Below are 14,024 nucleotides of genomic sequence, written 5' to 3' on the forward strand. Positions count from 1 at the left end.
TTTTCCAGTGTAAGTGTAAGATCCAATTGTAAAAAAAAAATAATAATAAAAAAAAAAAATAAAGGGGTAAAATAGCTTGTCACTAGGGCTTCCAAATGGGTGCATATATTAGTACACGTACATATTAGTAGCATTTCAGGGTACTGCCTCAGTGACAAGCTGTTGCACATCTAAAAAATACTATTTTTTCCTAACAGTGAAATTACTGTATGCTTGGGTTAATGCCTTCAATAAAAACACTTTTTCACAAGCTGTTGTAAACATAAAAATACATTTTTTCCTTACAGTGACGTTATGCTTGGGTTAATGTCTTGAATAAAACCATTCCTTTTATCCTCGGCATTACTGCGAAGTAAATGAAAAGTGATTTACCTTTGAAAGATATGAATAATTCTGTATTCTGCCAATGTAAGGTGTATATATAGGCTACAGCTCATAAAACTGCGTGAATTTTATCATTGGGGGGGGGGAATAAGCTATCTTTTTAAAAGATTTCAATAATAAAAACTGTAATAAACTTAAGTAAATTATAATAGATGCCACTAGACGATATTTCGGATTTACTACAGTATGAGGATTAACCCCCACGCTTTTCCTTACCCGTGTTAGTTTCTTTCTTCTGTGGTACACACATGTTTGCCATTTTATCGCCGCCCATTAAAATCAGAAACATTTATTTGAAAATATATTTACATTAGGAAACATCTGAAAATATATTTACATTCAAAACTTGTTTAAGTCTTACTTGTTTCCACCCGGTCGAAAAACAAGGACGCACAGTGCAACACTCATAGCGGCATATCATGTCTAAATAAATCTTTCAAATGGTGTTGTAGTATTTGAAGCAAGACAGGACTTAATAACCACTTTTGTAAAAAATGAATACAACCCCTCAGAAACGCGTGTATCCTAAACTACCCGTGTGGATTGTAGAGGATCATCATGAGGTAGACAGGACAATTTCAGTCCTTGCTAATTTAGGGCTTTAAGTCTAACTCCAACTGAATAACTGCAGATAAAAACAATAAAAGAAAATTAGACAAAGGTTTTGAATGATAGATCATATACTAAACATGTAAAGCAATTATAAATAGTTATTAAAATGTCATTTCCATCTGCTCTAGGTTGTGCAACATGTATATCGTGCCATCGGCTCTAAACATATTCCTATGAAGGACATTAAAATGGTCCATTTGGACTCCCATCCTGATCTCCTTATCCCTGTGAATATGCCTGCTGATACGGTGTATGACAAAGAGACTCTGCTCAGGTCAGTTTATAAGGGTTTTTCATCAACTTTAGACTCTTATAGATCCGAGGGGTTTTGTTTTTAATTAAAACAGATTTAATTTTTTTACATTAATCTTGGAAACATTGTACTGCGATAATAATTTATTTTTTGCTGCTTTTTTCTACATCAAATACCTTTTATGTACAGATTTTATTGTTTTACCCTTGTCCCAGACCCAGAAACTTGAAAAATCCATTCTAAAAAATGGTTAAATTGTGATATATAAATAGGTTATTTTATATATATATATATATATATATATATATATATATATATATATATATATAATGTTATTTTATATATATATATACTTATATATGTATATATATATATATATATATATATATATATATATATATATATATATCATGTCCATATTCCAGGATGACAAAGCCAAGATTCATCAGGCTCATTGTTAGAATGTTTGGGGAGGAGCATGAAGAATCATTTTCACACATGAATTAGCACCTCTGATTCCAGACCTTAAATTCATTGAAAGTCTTTGGGATGTATATGATATATATATATATATATATATATGTTACTTTTTTAATATTTTTGTTATTTGTCATTTCCAATCAAGTTATAGCTAAGCAGCTTTAACAGGAGAAAGAAGTCATCCATTTTATTCCAGAAACGTTTAAAATTTCATTTTCACCAGAGAATGCTATTTAACAATACGTCATTTGAGATGGGGTGGAAATATTCATGACCTTAAAGGCCCACTGAAGTCTCTTGGAACGCGCAGCATGATTCAATGTGTTGACGTAATTTGAACTGAAACAGGAAGACAGGGCGATATATCGAACAGCCCCGCCCCTTTTTTAAAATAGCCAATAGCGTTTCGTTTATATCAAAGCTCAGCCAGAGCCATTAAGCTCAGCCAAAAAAAAAGCTCAGTTTCCTTCTGATCTCTAACCGTTTCTCCTCATAATCTCCTCCACATCGCTTTAAAATATATTGTAGCATTCTGTGCAGAATTCAAATGTGTCCGATACATTTTGTGGTCTGAGCCGACACGCAGATATGATCCGCTCTGTGCTATCGTGTCTCTGGACCAGAGCAGACTGTGTGTGCTGCGGTTCGCATATTTACACTGTCTTAATCGTTCCCTATCCCCTATATAGTGCACTTCACCATTCACCATGTAGAAAATAATAAATATGTGAACAATTGACCCATTTCAGTGTCTATTTATAATGTAGGGGGTGGGACGTTTTAGATTCTAGAGAGCATTTGATTGGACAGAAGAAGTCCACGGTGATGTCATGAAAATCCATGATCCATTTTAGCAGAAGTGAGAGACTGTAAGTTTTGAATGCTTATATCTCCTAAATGCGAATTTTGTCATTGTTTTGGAACACACCAGCTTATTCATAGCTTTAAGGATACCATATTCATACTAAAAGCTATAAAAAAACTTAAATTTTGATTTCAGCGGGACTTTAAGAGAAATTGCAAAGTTATTTTAGTATCATTGAGATACTATTGTAGTTAATGTTAATATTTTAAATTAGTTTTTATTTTTATTTTTTTCATTTAAATTTTAGTTATTTTTGGTAATTTTGTTTTGTGTTTTTGTCATTTTTATTAGGTTTTTTAGGTCTATATAGATTTTATTATGGGAAATGTTGCCTTACATTTTTTTTATATTTATATTTCGCTTAACATTTATTTTATTTCAAGTAATGAAAATGTTTTTTTATGATTTTAATTTGAGTGAACTATAATAACCCTGTTACAAAGTTGATAAATCAGTACAGAACACTATGGTCTACGGTTGGGCTTTGTTTGTTGTAGTCACCATGAAATCATAATTGACAATTCTCATTCTTTTATGGAATATTACAGTATTTATTATAAATGATTTATCCATGCACATCATTATAATCATTTATTTATTTATTTTAAATTCATGTGCCCCAATCTTTCGTTAAAATAACTTCCCCTCCCTCTTGTATCGACTTCTCTTCTTTGATGATGTGTACTGGTGTGAGGGCGGCATAACCTGTCACTCACATGAGATCACAGCAATAGCAAACCACAACGATCCAACAATCCAATCAATTCCCCATGGACAAAATCAAGTCCCGCCCTACATTTTCTCTTATTTGAGAAGTTGTTTCACTCATACATGACAATAGGGAAGAAAAGAAAACCACAACTTCTATTTCATGTTGAATTTAAAGTCTACAGGGCTAAATTTGCATATTGTTAAAGAAACAACCATAAATGCCTATACAAATGAATAAAATACATGAATACTACTCTGCTTATCAGAAATAGAGAAACTTTAAAAAGGCAGTTCATGCCGTTGAGACCAAAGACCACTGATATTTGTTCACATTATCAGTTTCAACAGTGAATATAAGACTTGACATGTTTTTGTTTGCTCTTGCAGTGAGCTGAGCATTGAGAATTGGATTATGCCAATGGTCTATGCTGGACACGTATCCCACGTAGTCTGGTTGCATCCGTACTGGGCTCAGCAGATCAAAGAAGGGGAGCACTCCATGTGTGTGGGGAAAGATTCATCCACGACCACCATCAGGTCAGGTGCAGCATATCAGCATGTAGCCATGAGATGGCAGCAGACGTTCATTCACTATTAATAAGAATGAGACCTCCACCCTGTCAGGAAAAAATTGTGCTGTTAGAATCATGTTTAAAAACAATCTTAAGAAATCTCTTTCTCTTTGCAGGGTGACAAGCACAGACGATTACTTTTTGAGTGACGCTCTTTACGTTCCACTGGATCAGCTGGAAAATCCAAAAGAGTTACATTTAAATGTCATTCGAGTGGATCCTGTCAACAGTTTGCAGAAAAGAAAGCATAAAAATGGACAAAGCGGTGCTAAAATACCCAAAGCAGCTGTAAAGGAGGACAGTGATGTGCCATTCAAAAGGGACACCCCGTGCACTTCCTCTTCCAAACCGCTTGATGGCAGCACTGCATCAGCAAACGCCAGTGACACAGTCATGGAGGCTGAAGAGGGGTCAACAAGCTACATTACAGACAAGCTTTTAGCAGTTATAGAGCAAACTGATCCTTTCATACTTGACATTGACTTGGATTTTTTCTCCTGTAAGAACCCTTTCAAGGAGATGTATACACAGGTGGAGTGAATCAAGCAAACACATCGTTATAGTCTTTTACTTTTTGTTCCTTAAGCGATAGCAATTAACTTTCCATACATTCTCACGCCTACATACTGGTATAGAAAAAGCTTTGTAGACACATGGAGAATATTGATCCCACGGCTTAAATGGAAATAATTTCTTCATGACTCATCTTTTTATATCTATTTATATCTATATACAATGTCTGTTTACCACTGCTGTCATCTTACAGGAAGAGTATGATCTTCTTCAAGAGTTATACAGCTTTAGCAGGCCACAGCAGGATTCAAATGAGGTAATGAAGATTCCTAATCATGTACAATAACTAATCATGAGGTGTTTGTTCAGTCATAGACATTCCTAGACAAACACCCTCAGGGAGTGAAGCTAAATCTCACTAGTTTTTTTTTTTTTTTTTTACTTATCACTTTTATAAAACTGTGGCTACGACAATAATGTTTTGACAACTTACCAAGTTAATATTTACTGATGTGTGGTAAAATTGTGTATGTATTGGCTGTTAAAACAGCTTTTTATCAAAATCATTCAGAACTGTTTTATCATTTGTGCTTAATTTGTTGTCATCTTAGTAGAACATTTGAATGCTGACAAATATTAGTAAAAATACATCTGTTTTGCAATTTTCTAGTTTAAAACTATTTTCATTGCAAATTATATTACCAGCATGACAATGTGAGCGAGAAGTTGAATTCAGAGGTAAACTTAAATTACTGTTTTGTGTTGTCACAATCACAAATGTACAGTACACTACCATTCAAACATTTGGGGTTTCTAATATTTTTTTTTAAATGTTTACAAAAGAAGTATCTTATGCTCACCAAGGCTGCATTTATTTAATCAAAAATACAGTAAAAACACTAATATTTTAATATATTTTAAAATGTAATTTATTCCTCTGATGGAAAAGCTGAATTTTTAGCATTCTTTAGTGTCACATGATCCTTCAGAAATCATTCTAAAATGCTGATTTGTTGCCCAAGAAATATTTCAATGTTGAAAATAGTTGTGCTGCTTCATATGTTTGTGGAAATCGTAATACATTTTTTTCAGGATTCTTTGATGAGTAAAAAAAAAAAAATCAAAAGAACAGCATTTATTTGAAATTAGAAATCTTTTGTAATATTATAAATGTCATTACTATCACTTTTGATCAATTTAGTGTGTCCTTCCTGAAAAAAAGTATTAATTTTCTTTAAAAAAAAAAAAAAAAACTTACTGGTCCAAAACTTTTGAACCGTAATGTACTTACTTTATATTAGCCGCATAGAATTAGTGTACAATTTTAAACATTTCTTTTTCATGCATGTTTTAAATTCAATAAAAACTGCTTTTTTTTTTATTTCCAGGTATAAATGATATCCTACATATGTTCAATGTGGTCTCAGGCTTTTGGACCTCAGTGTATTATGCTGAATACAGTACATACAAAAAGGCACATTTTTCTAAGGTGGCAAATAACAGTCTTTACAGTTCCATGTGTTGGTTTTCAGGAGGAGCTTGTAGATTGTGTAGAGAGACGCACACACCAGCTTGAAGACCTGGAGGCTGCGTTTGCTGACCTGGTTGAGGATGACGGCCAGGAAACTGTTGAACGTTTAGCAGCAAATCCCGGGTATGCATTACTGATGACACTGAGACTGTAGAGCCACAGGCTTTGTGTTTTTTGATTATAGCTCCAAACCAGCGCACCATTGGGCTTGATTGATTGCTGTATATGGTCGGTATGCGTTTGATCAAGTAGGAGATGACACAGCCTCATGCATTGATTTTTTTTTTTTCTCCCTTTCTTTGCAGAATGAAATCTCTTGTCAGACTTGTACACAGTCTTAAGAATCGAACACAGTCACCGGACTATGAAATGGTGAAGTTGTTTCTGTGTGTGTGTGTGTGTGTGTTTTAATCATGTTTGAAGTGTCTGTCAGTCCAGATATCCCAAATAGTTTTTAAGCTTTCAGGGACTACACTGATGTATGTAGAAAAATAGAATTAGTATCCTCTTATTTTACCTTCATATTCTTTTAATAAGTTCCTCTGGCATAACTGAAACCCAGTTGGCAGATGCTATTCCTCTATTTTACTGTGGAGTACGCATGCAGTTTTCAGAAATGTGGCTCACTTTATTCAACAACTTATACTCTTCCCTGTCAGTCTCCTACACTGTTGACGTTGTAAACACAGTGCAGTGCTTCTGGGTTCTACATCAGAACGCTAAGTAATATACTAAGTAAAAAAAACATTAGTGCGGTTTATTCTAAAACATTAAGAAAAATAAATGTCATACAGGATATACTTTATAAAAATAAGTAAATATATCTTGGGTATATCTTGTTTCAAAGATGTTTACATATTGTTTTTTATGAAAAATGAGACATAATACCTATTAAAAAATGTTTTGCAGTGATGAGTAAAAAATAATGAAGTATCAGCCTGATACTTAAATATGTTTTTGAGCTATTGGCTGGGTTCCTACGCAGTTTGGAAAATTATGGAATTTTTTTTTAAGAAATTCGAGGTGTGAACAAAAGAAAACAAAGCATGTAAAAAATATTTTTGTTTCCAGAATATTGCCCCTATTCAGTTTTCTGAAATATAAAAATTTCTATAAATTTATCATACAAGCAGAGTGTTTTCATGGCAAAAGTTTAATGATCATTGAACACAGCTCAGTAAATTCAAGGTGCACAATTTTATTATGCAAAACTGTTTGTCTTTGCCATAAGCAAATCTCTTTTGAACAAATATGGATGTGCCATTCAAACCAGCAACAAATAAAGGAACAAACGATCGTCTAAATCAGACTGAACTTTGCTGTTTGGCAAACCACTTGCAGTATCAAAATGATGTGTCAGAGGTAAAAATGTTTTATCACTTCGAGAAAATCAATGGAAAAAACAGAGAAAATAAAATGTTCTTAGATTGCTGTACTATATACCAAATATAATGGACCATTTATGTTAAATATGGTCTGACAAATCTAGAGAGGTTTGGAAATTTGAGTCTGGAAAAGTATGACATTTTTAAATGGAAAATGTGTATGACTCTGTATTGAGGGCCTTCAAACAGAACATGGGGGATAACAAATTTGTTTCAATTGGTTACTTTGTAGTGCTGAGGCATGTCGCCAGCACCACACACTGATATATTTGTGCCTGTGGTGTTGAGTCTAGGTACATCAAGCAGGCCTGACCTGTGATTACTCTGAACTCCCTCACCACATCAGCAGTGAGGAGGAGATCCAGCAAATGATCACGGCCGTGCAGCTCTTCCTGGAAGCTCTGCCCAAGCCCACCATTGTCACTATATCACGGTAAATCAGTCATTAGAGCACATGGATGTCTGTTCTGTGTCTCCTTTTGAAAAGTACATTGGGTCCTTTAATCTTTCACTTATGATTTGTTACATCCTCTATGGTTAACAACATTTGGTGTGTTTTTTCCCCCTCAGAGAAGCATCAGAAAATAATATTTCTTGTTTTCTATTCAGTCTGCATTAATTAGCATTGAAATTTATGATATAATGAGTGTCCCAAAAGCAGATGCTTGTATCTGTGTGGTTGAGACAGATGGTGTTATGTGAGACTTGTGTCTCAGTGATCTGTTAGCATGTTTTTTAATGAGCATAGACTCAACATCACACTCATCAATCACACTCTTATCTCTGTGAGTCAGGGGGAGCTCAGCCCTTCATGGTCCATGAGAATATTTTTCATTATCTAGTCTCTTAATACCCAGTTCTCTGACTGATGGTGCATCACCATGGCCGACATGCACCATTTTTTATTTTTTTTATTTATTTAGTTATTTTTTGAGTGGCCACTAGTGGTGGTCCTAACCACAATGCAAGAGGACCTGTGTGTGTGTGTATATATATATATAAATTTATAAAACGGTTAGTTTCTGTCCTTGATTCTGATTGGTCAGTAGCTGTGTTTTATTCACAATAAAACAAGGCTATGACCGCTTCACCCAACGGTTCTGTGTATCAGTACACAATACCCTTAGCAACCACTCTTAGGAACGTAAACTGTATGTTCTCAATTGATATTGTTCATTGAAGCTTACTGTATTATGTAGAAGAGAAAGAGATCAAGTGAGCGAGTTTATTACCTGCATTCAGATTTAGCCTTTTCCTTCAGGTCAGTCCTATGTTCATAATAAAAAATCTGTTTAAATGTCCGATGTATTATCTTGTCCTTTTAACAGTTAAGGGGTTTTCCCGTGACTGACAGCACTAGTCAAAGCATTTATCAGTTGCGTCTTGTTCCGTGTTCACAACAATTCAGTCCTTTCAATATAAAAGTCTTCACTACTGACTGACACACTCATAGAAAGACAGTCTTTGCCGCCATCTAATGGCGTAATAATGTAACTTCTGTTGCTGCTCACGGTCAGGGACTATTTTTTCTGGCGGAAGGAACGCTTTTAGTGAAAGTTTACTTCATGAAAGTTGCATTGATACATATTTTTGACCTTAATATTTGTATTGTGTGGTAACCGTTTTATAAAGGTACCTGAGTCTTATATATATATATATATATATATATATATATATAATTTCCATCTTGTATTGTACAATAAGGTTTAAATGTTTCTTCATTTTCCATTTCTTCTTGTCAGATCCAGTTTGGATGAGTATTGCCCAGCAGAACAAGTGGATTCCATCCAAAACAGTGTACTGAACATTCTGGAGTCCCTCTTCGGCTGCTTAGATGTTCACAGAGAGTATGAATCAATACCATCAGAGAGCACATCACAAGCCCCATGAGGAGGGAGGTTAAATTCAACAGCAGCTGCGGCATGTTCTTTACCAACGGCTGCTTTCAGAGGGTGGATGTTGCAAAGCTTTTAAAACCATGCTGAGATTTGCCATGTACTCTTTGTTATTGTCTTCATTGAGTGCGTGTGTAACAAGGCTGAGATATATGGATGCGAACAGGAATGTAAATTAGTTTCCAGCAGGGAAATGGGTTTTAATTTAAGAGGTTTGTTGTATATATTTGAAGTGCGTTGATTCAGGATATGAGAGGTTGCTGCTGTACACTGGAAGGGTTCGATTTGGAATGAAATACTGGATAATATTTTTTTTGCATCGTCACCAAAATGATGTTTTATTTGCACAGTAAAGTAAAAATTTTCATATGAATTCTGTGCTGCAGTCATTCATCCATTGTGTATAAATACTTCAGTTTGGGAATAGCAGATGCATTGATACAAGACAGCACATTTCCCCTCTTCCTGTGTGGTCCCTTGTGCTTCAGCTGTCTTTGTCTGAAGCCTGAGGCGGTTACCAATTCATCTGAGCTGTGTATGTGGCACCCTGCTTTAATGCTTCACACCCACAGACTTCTAAACTGCCTGACCTGACTTTAAATTTTACTGCATGATGAACAACTAAGTGCTAGCAAAGGAATAGTAAATGAAAATTGTCATCATTTTCTCACCCTTGCATCATTCCAGTTTTGCATGGCTTTCTGTCTTCTGTGGAACATATAAGGTATTTGTAAAAAGTCTTTTTTTTTTTTTTTTCATAACAAAGAAGTCAGTGGGGTTCAGGGTTGATTTGGACCCCATTGACTTTCATTGTATAGACAAACACAACTGAAATATTCTTCAAAGGGTAAGTGAAGGATGTCAGATTTCTTTCTTTTTATTAATCATTTTTTTCGGATATAGGAGTTTGACACTGTGGTGTTACATAAACTCAGGGTTTCACAGAGGTCACAAGGAGACATTGGTCACAATTACTACTACCAGTCACTTAAAAAACAACCGGCTGATTGGTTGCTTGACTAATCGGTGCTGACAATGGCTGTATAACAGCAATTGGTCTGAATCCTGTGAAAGATATTGTACTGCCATACTGCCTTTGAATCTACAGCATCCTTAACACTACTCTACATGAAAAGAAAATATATTCTCAACACACTCTAAAGGCTAAAATGAAAACTTTAGCATGCATTGACTCAGCTGGATTTGTGCACAATGTGTTCTGAATAAATAGTTTTTAATGTATACCTGCAAAGATCATCAGGACGTCTCTGTGTGAACTGATTTCAGAGTCTGATAAGCAATCATACTTGTAACAGATGCTGAACAATGCAACACTTGACATCAATTAGCAGGTCAATAGCAGTCCGCCTCAAAGCTGCTTTGACTTGCAGAAAACAGCAATTACTAATCTTCTGTGCCACTTTTACAATTTCTGAACTTAGATGGGTACATGCACAAAAAATTGCTTTATTCAATTTACTTTAGATGAATACAAGCTTCCATGATAAATTAATATGACCTGCCATTTTGGATGCTCTCAGGAGAGCAACTATGACGCATGCTGGCTTTCTTTCCCCAACTAAATATGTACCATTAACAGTAATCTCAGACTGAATGAGTCCTATTGGTCCGAGTAAATGGTTCGCAATGAAAAACACAGAGCACGGCTCTGTCTAAATTATTTTGACCCTGAACTTAAACCAGCATTAACAAGTTTTTTCCTCTTTTCTGACTTGTGTACTCTTTAGGAGGCAGCAGTGGCGGTCCATCACAAGACATACAGCAATACAATTAAATGTTTTTTAAAACTCTTTCTAATGTACATAATGTGTACATGTATAATATATAAAGTAGGGCTGCACAATTAATCAATTTTCTAATTATGATTACAAGTACGGATGCCACAATTACGTAATCATTCAAAGGCGCAATTACAAAAAAAAATTCACTTACATTACTCTGTTTGCTTAAGAGGTTTTTTTTTTTTCTTCTTCTTTCTACAGGTTATCTTAAAGTCCCCCTGTGGTGAAAATCAAGTTTTTAATGTTATTCATATGTCTATCTGGTGTTTTTAACGTGCTTTAAGACAAACCATGTGCAAATTCATGTCAACACCATTGCTGAGTATTTTCTCTTTAAAACTCCAGTAAACCAAAGACAGTCTCAAACCCGCGGTTTGAAATCGCTGGTGTTTCTGACGTCACAAACTACCTTGTAATGTCAATGTGCCGGTGGACATTAGCATATCATTAACTGACCTCGCAAGGAAGTCTCAAAAGAAGGTTATCCCGGTATATTTTTCTGTTGATATGAAAAATCGGGTAGATTTAGCAATATGACGGGTGTATGATGCATATTACCATGTTATGATGAACTGTATGCCTTTCTCCACTGACATTCTGTGGTGTTCAAACCGTTTCTAAGGTTACTGATTGTTACTGATTGTCTGAATCGTGAATGTGAACATGGTTTGTGTAACACATTAGCAACACATGATTAGCTGTTTGATAATGTAGTCAAGCAAAACGTTAATCATATTAATTACCGTTATGTGTCCGACGTTGTAAAAAGCGATACCATTGTGCAGCGTTTACCTCAGTAAGTTGACCGTGTGGATCTTGTCTGAGCTAGTGCGAGTGAGTGGGGGTGGGGCTAATTAGCATATTCATAGATCCATGTAGGTCTATATTAAAAAATTTTCACAGGAAAAAACATTTAAATATGTAATTTTAGTGATCAAAGATGATTTTTAAGGGATACTATTATTGACTACAGTACAGGGGGACTTAAAGGGTTTTTTTTTTTTTTTTTTTTTTTTTTTTTTTTACATAGTCTTAATTTTAGTTTTAGTATAACATTATAATACCATGCATATTTTTACCTTTTTTATTTAAAGAAACCAAACCAATGTATAGTTGGCATTTGAGGCTTAATGCTATAGAAAAGCAATACAAGTTTTTCAGGAAGAGTGTTTTCAGCTTGAAAATATGGCATGAAGTTGCTTCAAACAATGGTATAAAGCTATTCAAATCATCATTCCGTGTAAATTGTGATAATCGTAATTAATAATCGCAATTACAATTTCAAGGGAATAATTGACAATTATGATTTTTGTCATAATCGTGCAGCCCTAGTATAAAAATAAGTATTTTATTTATATTCAGAATACTAATCTAAGATGTCAGCCTAAAGGCAAACCGGCCAATAAGAATAGATATGCAAATGACGCACAGTCACTTGTTTCTGTCAAAAATGCATCTGAAAAGGAGCTTAGTGATAAATAAGGATGTCCAATATGATGAAAAGGAGAAATACTTTTTTTTTTACAAAAATAGTTCAAAACACGTGCCAAATTCTTGTAATTCTTTGTATTCCTGGTAATTTCATACATTGGTAAATCAATAAATCTAAAATAAAAAAAATAAATAAAAAAAGGTCAAGTGATGTAACCAAGTATTAATATCCTTGCACTTTGGATACACAGGAGTATACATGTACACAACAAATCATTTTTTATTGTTTTTCATTATCAAATTTCAAATTGGTTTTTCAACATTTTTCAACATTTTTTTTTTTTTTTTTTTTGTACATTTATAAACATCAAGACATGTTCCTGTTTACTTAAAATGTGCTTTTTCATTTAAATAACTAAATACTATAGAGTAAGTGATCTTTTAAAATTCAGTGACCTTGACTCAGTCCTGTCTGCTTAATGGTTTTCCTGTGACATAACACAGCAAAGTGGCTTCCTGCAAGTTAAGCCACACTGACATTCATTTGGAGGTCAAATGGTTTTTAAATATTTATATTTTAAAACAATATTGCTTCTCTGATGTTGATGACGAATTACTTTTTGATAAAAAAATTTCCAGCTTTTTGACTTTTTTTATCTTTTGTATCAATTTTTTTTTTTAATTAAGCCCCATAAAAACGATTAGACTTTTAATTCAGAAATTGAAAATATGTTCATCATAGAAGTAAAAGTAATTCATTCAAGTAATTTTCATTATCACTACATTTCATTTATTTTTAATTAGTATTTGAATAATAATAAAAAACAATCAGTATGATGTCAATTACAAACAACCTGAGGCAGGGCCAACAATAAAATTCACATACGCTGCATCTGAAATTGAATACTTTCCTACTATATAGCAGGCGAAAAACAGTACACCAAAAGAGTAGTCCGAATACATAGTATTTGAAAATCAGTAGGCGAAAAGTATCCGGATTACCTACTACTTCCTCCAAGATTCTGAAGTACGCATTCGATGAACATTTCACTATCCCGTGAGGCCACAGGAGAGGATCTGTAAATTGACGCAACTGACACCAAAGGTCACATGACAGAGATTAATGTGTAGTATGTCCTAATTTCATTATAGAGCATACTTTTTTAACGGGCACGAAATAAGTTTCGAACCAAATGTAGTACCTACTATACAGTATGCGATTTGGGACACAGCAATATTCTGGGACAATTATTTATAGGTGGGCCTTCCATAAATTTGGGCAAGTTACTACCCCACTAGAAATTTTACGTTCCCAGAACATTCTCAGAACGTCCCCATTGGTGTTAAGGACATTGCCTAGTAACGTTCCCAGTACGTTCAGAGACGGTCACGATGTGGAGTTCTTTTAAGGTTTGGGGGACGTTATTTGGCGGACATTCACCGAACATTCAGGACGTTCTCTGACCGTTTAGGGAACCATATTTTATTTGGAAATGTTCTCAGAATGTCCCTGCTGCCCTTGTCAAAAAATGGAATTGAAAATTAGGGCTAAATTGGCTAACAAAAGTGTCTATTCAAACAAAAACTAAT

At 34.4% G+C, this 14,024-nt stretch overlaps 1 protein-coding gene across 1 annotated transcript; it reads left to right on the forward strand.

Annotated features, from left to right (window-relative positions):
- Positions 1 to 747: 747 nt before the first annotated feature.
- c2h5orf22 (chromosome 2 C5orf22 homolog) lies at positions 748 to 9,574 on the forward strand. The gene is made up of 9 exons (XM_051870918.1): positions 748 to 947; positions 1,125 to 1,270; positions 3,693 to 3,842; positions 3,994 to 4,408; positions 4,644 to 4,706; positions 5,923 to 6,044; positions 6,227 to 6,293; positions 7,600 to 7,739; positions 9,049 to 9,574. The coding sequence occupies exons 1-9, from the start codon at positions 879 to 881 to the stop codon at positions 9,194 to 9,196; spliced, it is 1,320 nt and encodes a 439-aa protein (XP_051726878.1). The 5' UTR covers positions 748 to 878; the 3' UTR covers positions 9,197 to 9,574.
- The last annotated feature ends 4,450 nt before the right edge of the window (positions 9,575 to 14,024 follow it).

Source organism: Ctenopharyngodon idella, chromosome 2, assembly GCF_019924925.1.
Source record: "Ctenopharyngodon idella isolate HZGC_01 chromosome 2, HZGC01, whole genome shotgun sequence".
Taxonomy (NCBI): domain Eukaryota; kingdom Metazoa; phylum Chordata; class Actinopteri; order Cypriniformes; family Xenocyprididae; genus Ctenopharyngodon; species Ctenopharyngodon idella.

Coding starts and splice junctions, on each gene's coding strand:
- c2h5orf22 (XM_051870918.1), top strand. CDS start 879: ATGAATACAACCCCTCAGAAACGCGTGTATCCTAAACTACCCGTGTGG. Junction 1,271..3,692: donor GACAAAGAGACTCTGCTCAG/GTCAGTTTATAA, acceptor TTGCTCTTGCAG/TGAGCTGAGCATTGAGAATT. Junction 4,707..5,922: donor CACAGCAGGATTCAAATGAG/GTAATGAAGATT, acceptor GTTGGTTTTCAG/GAGGAGCTTGTAGATTGTGT.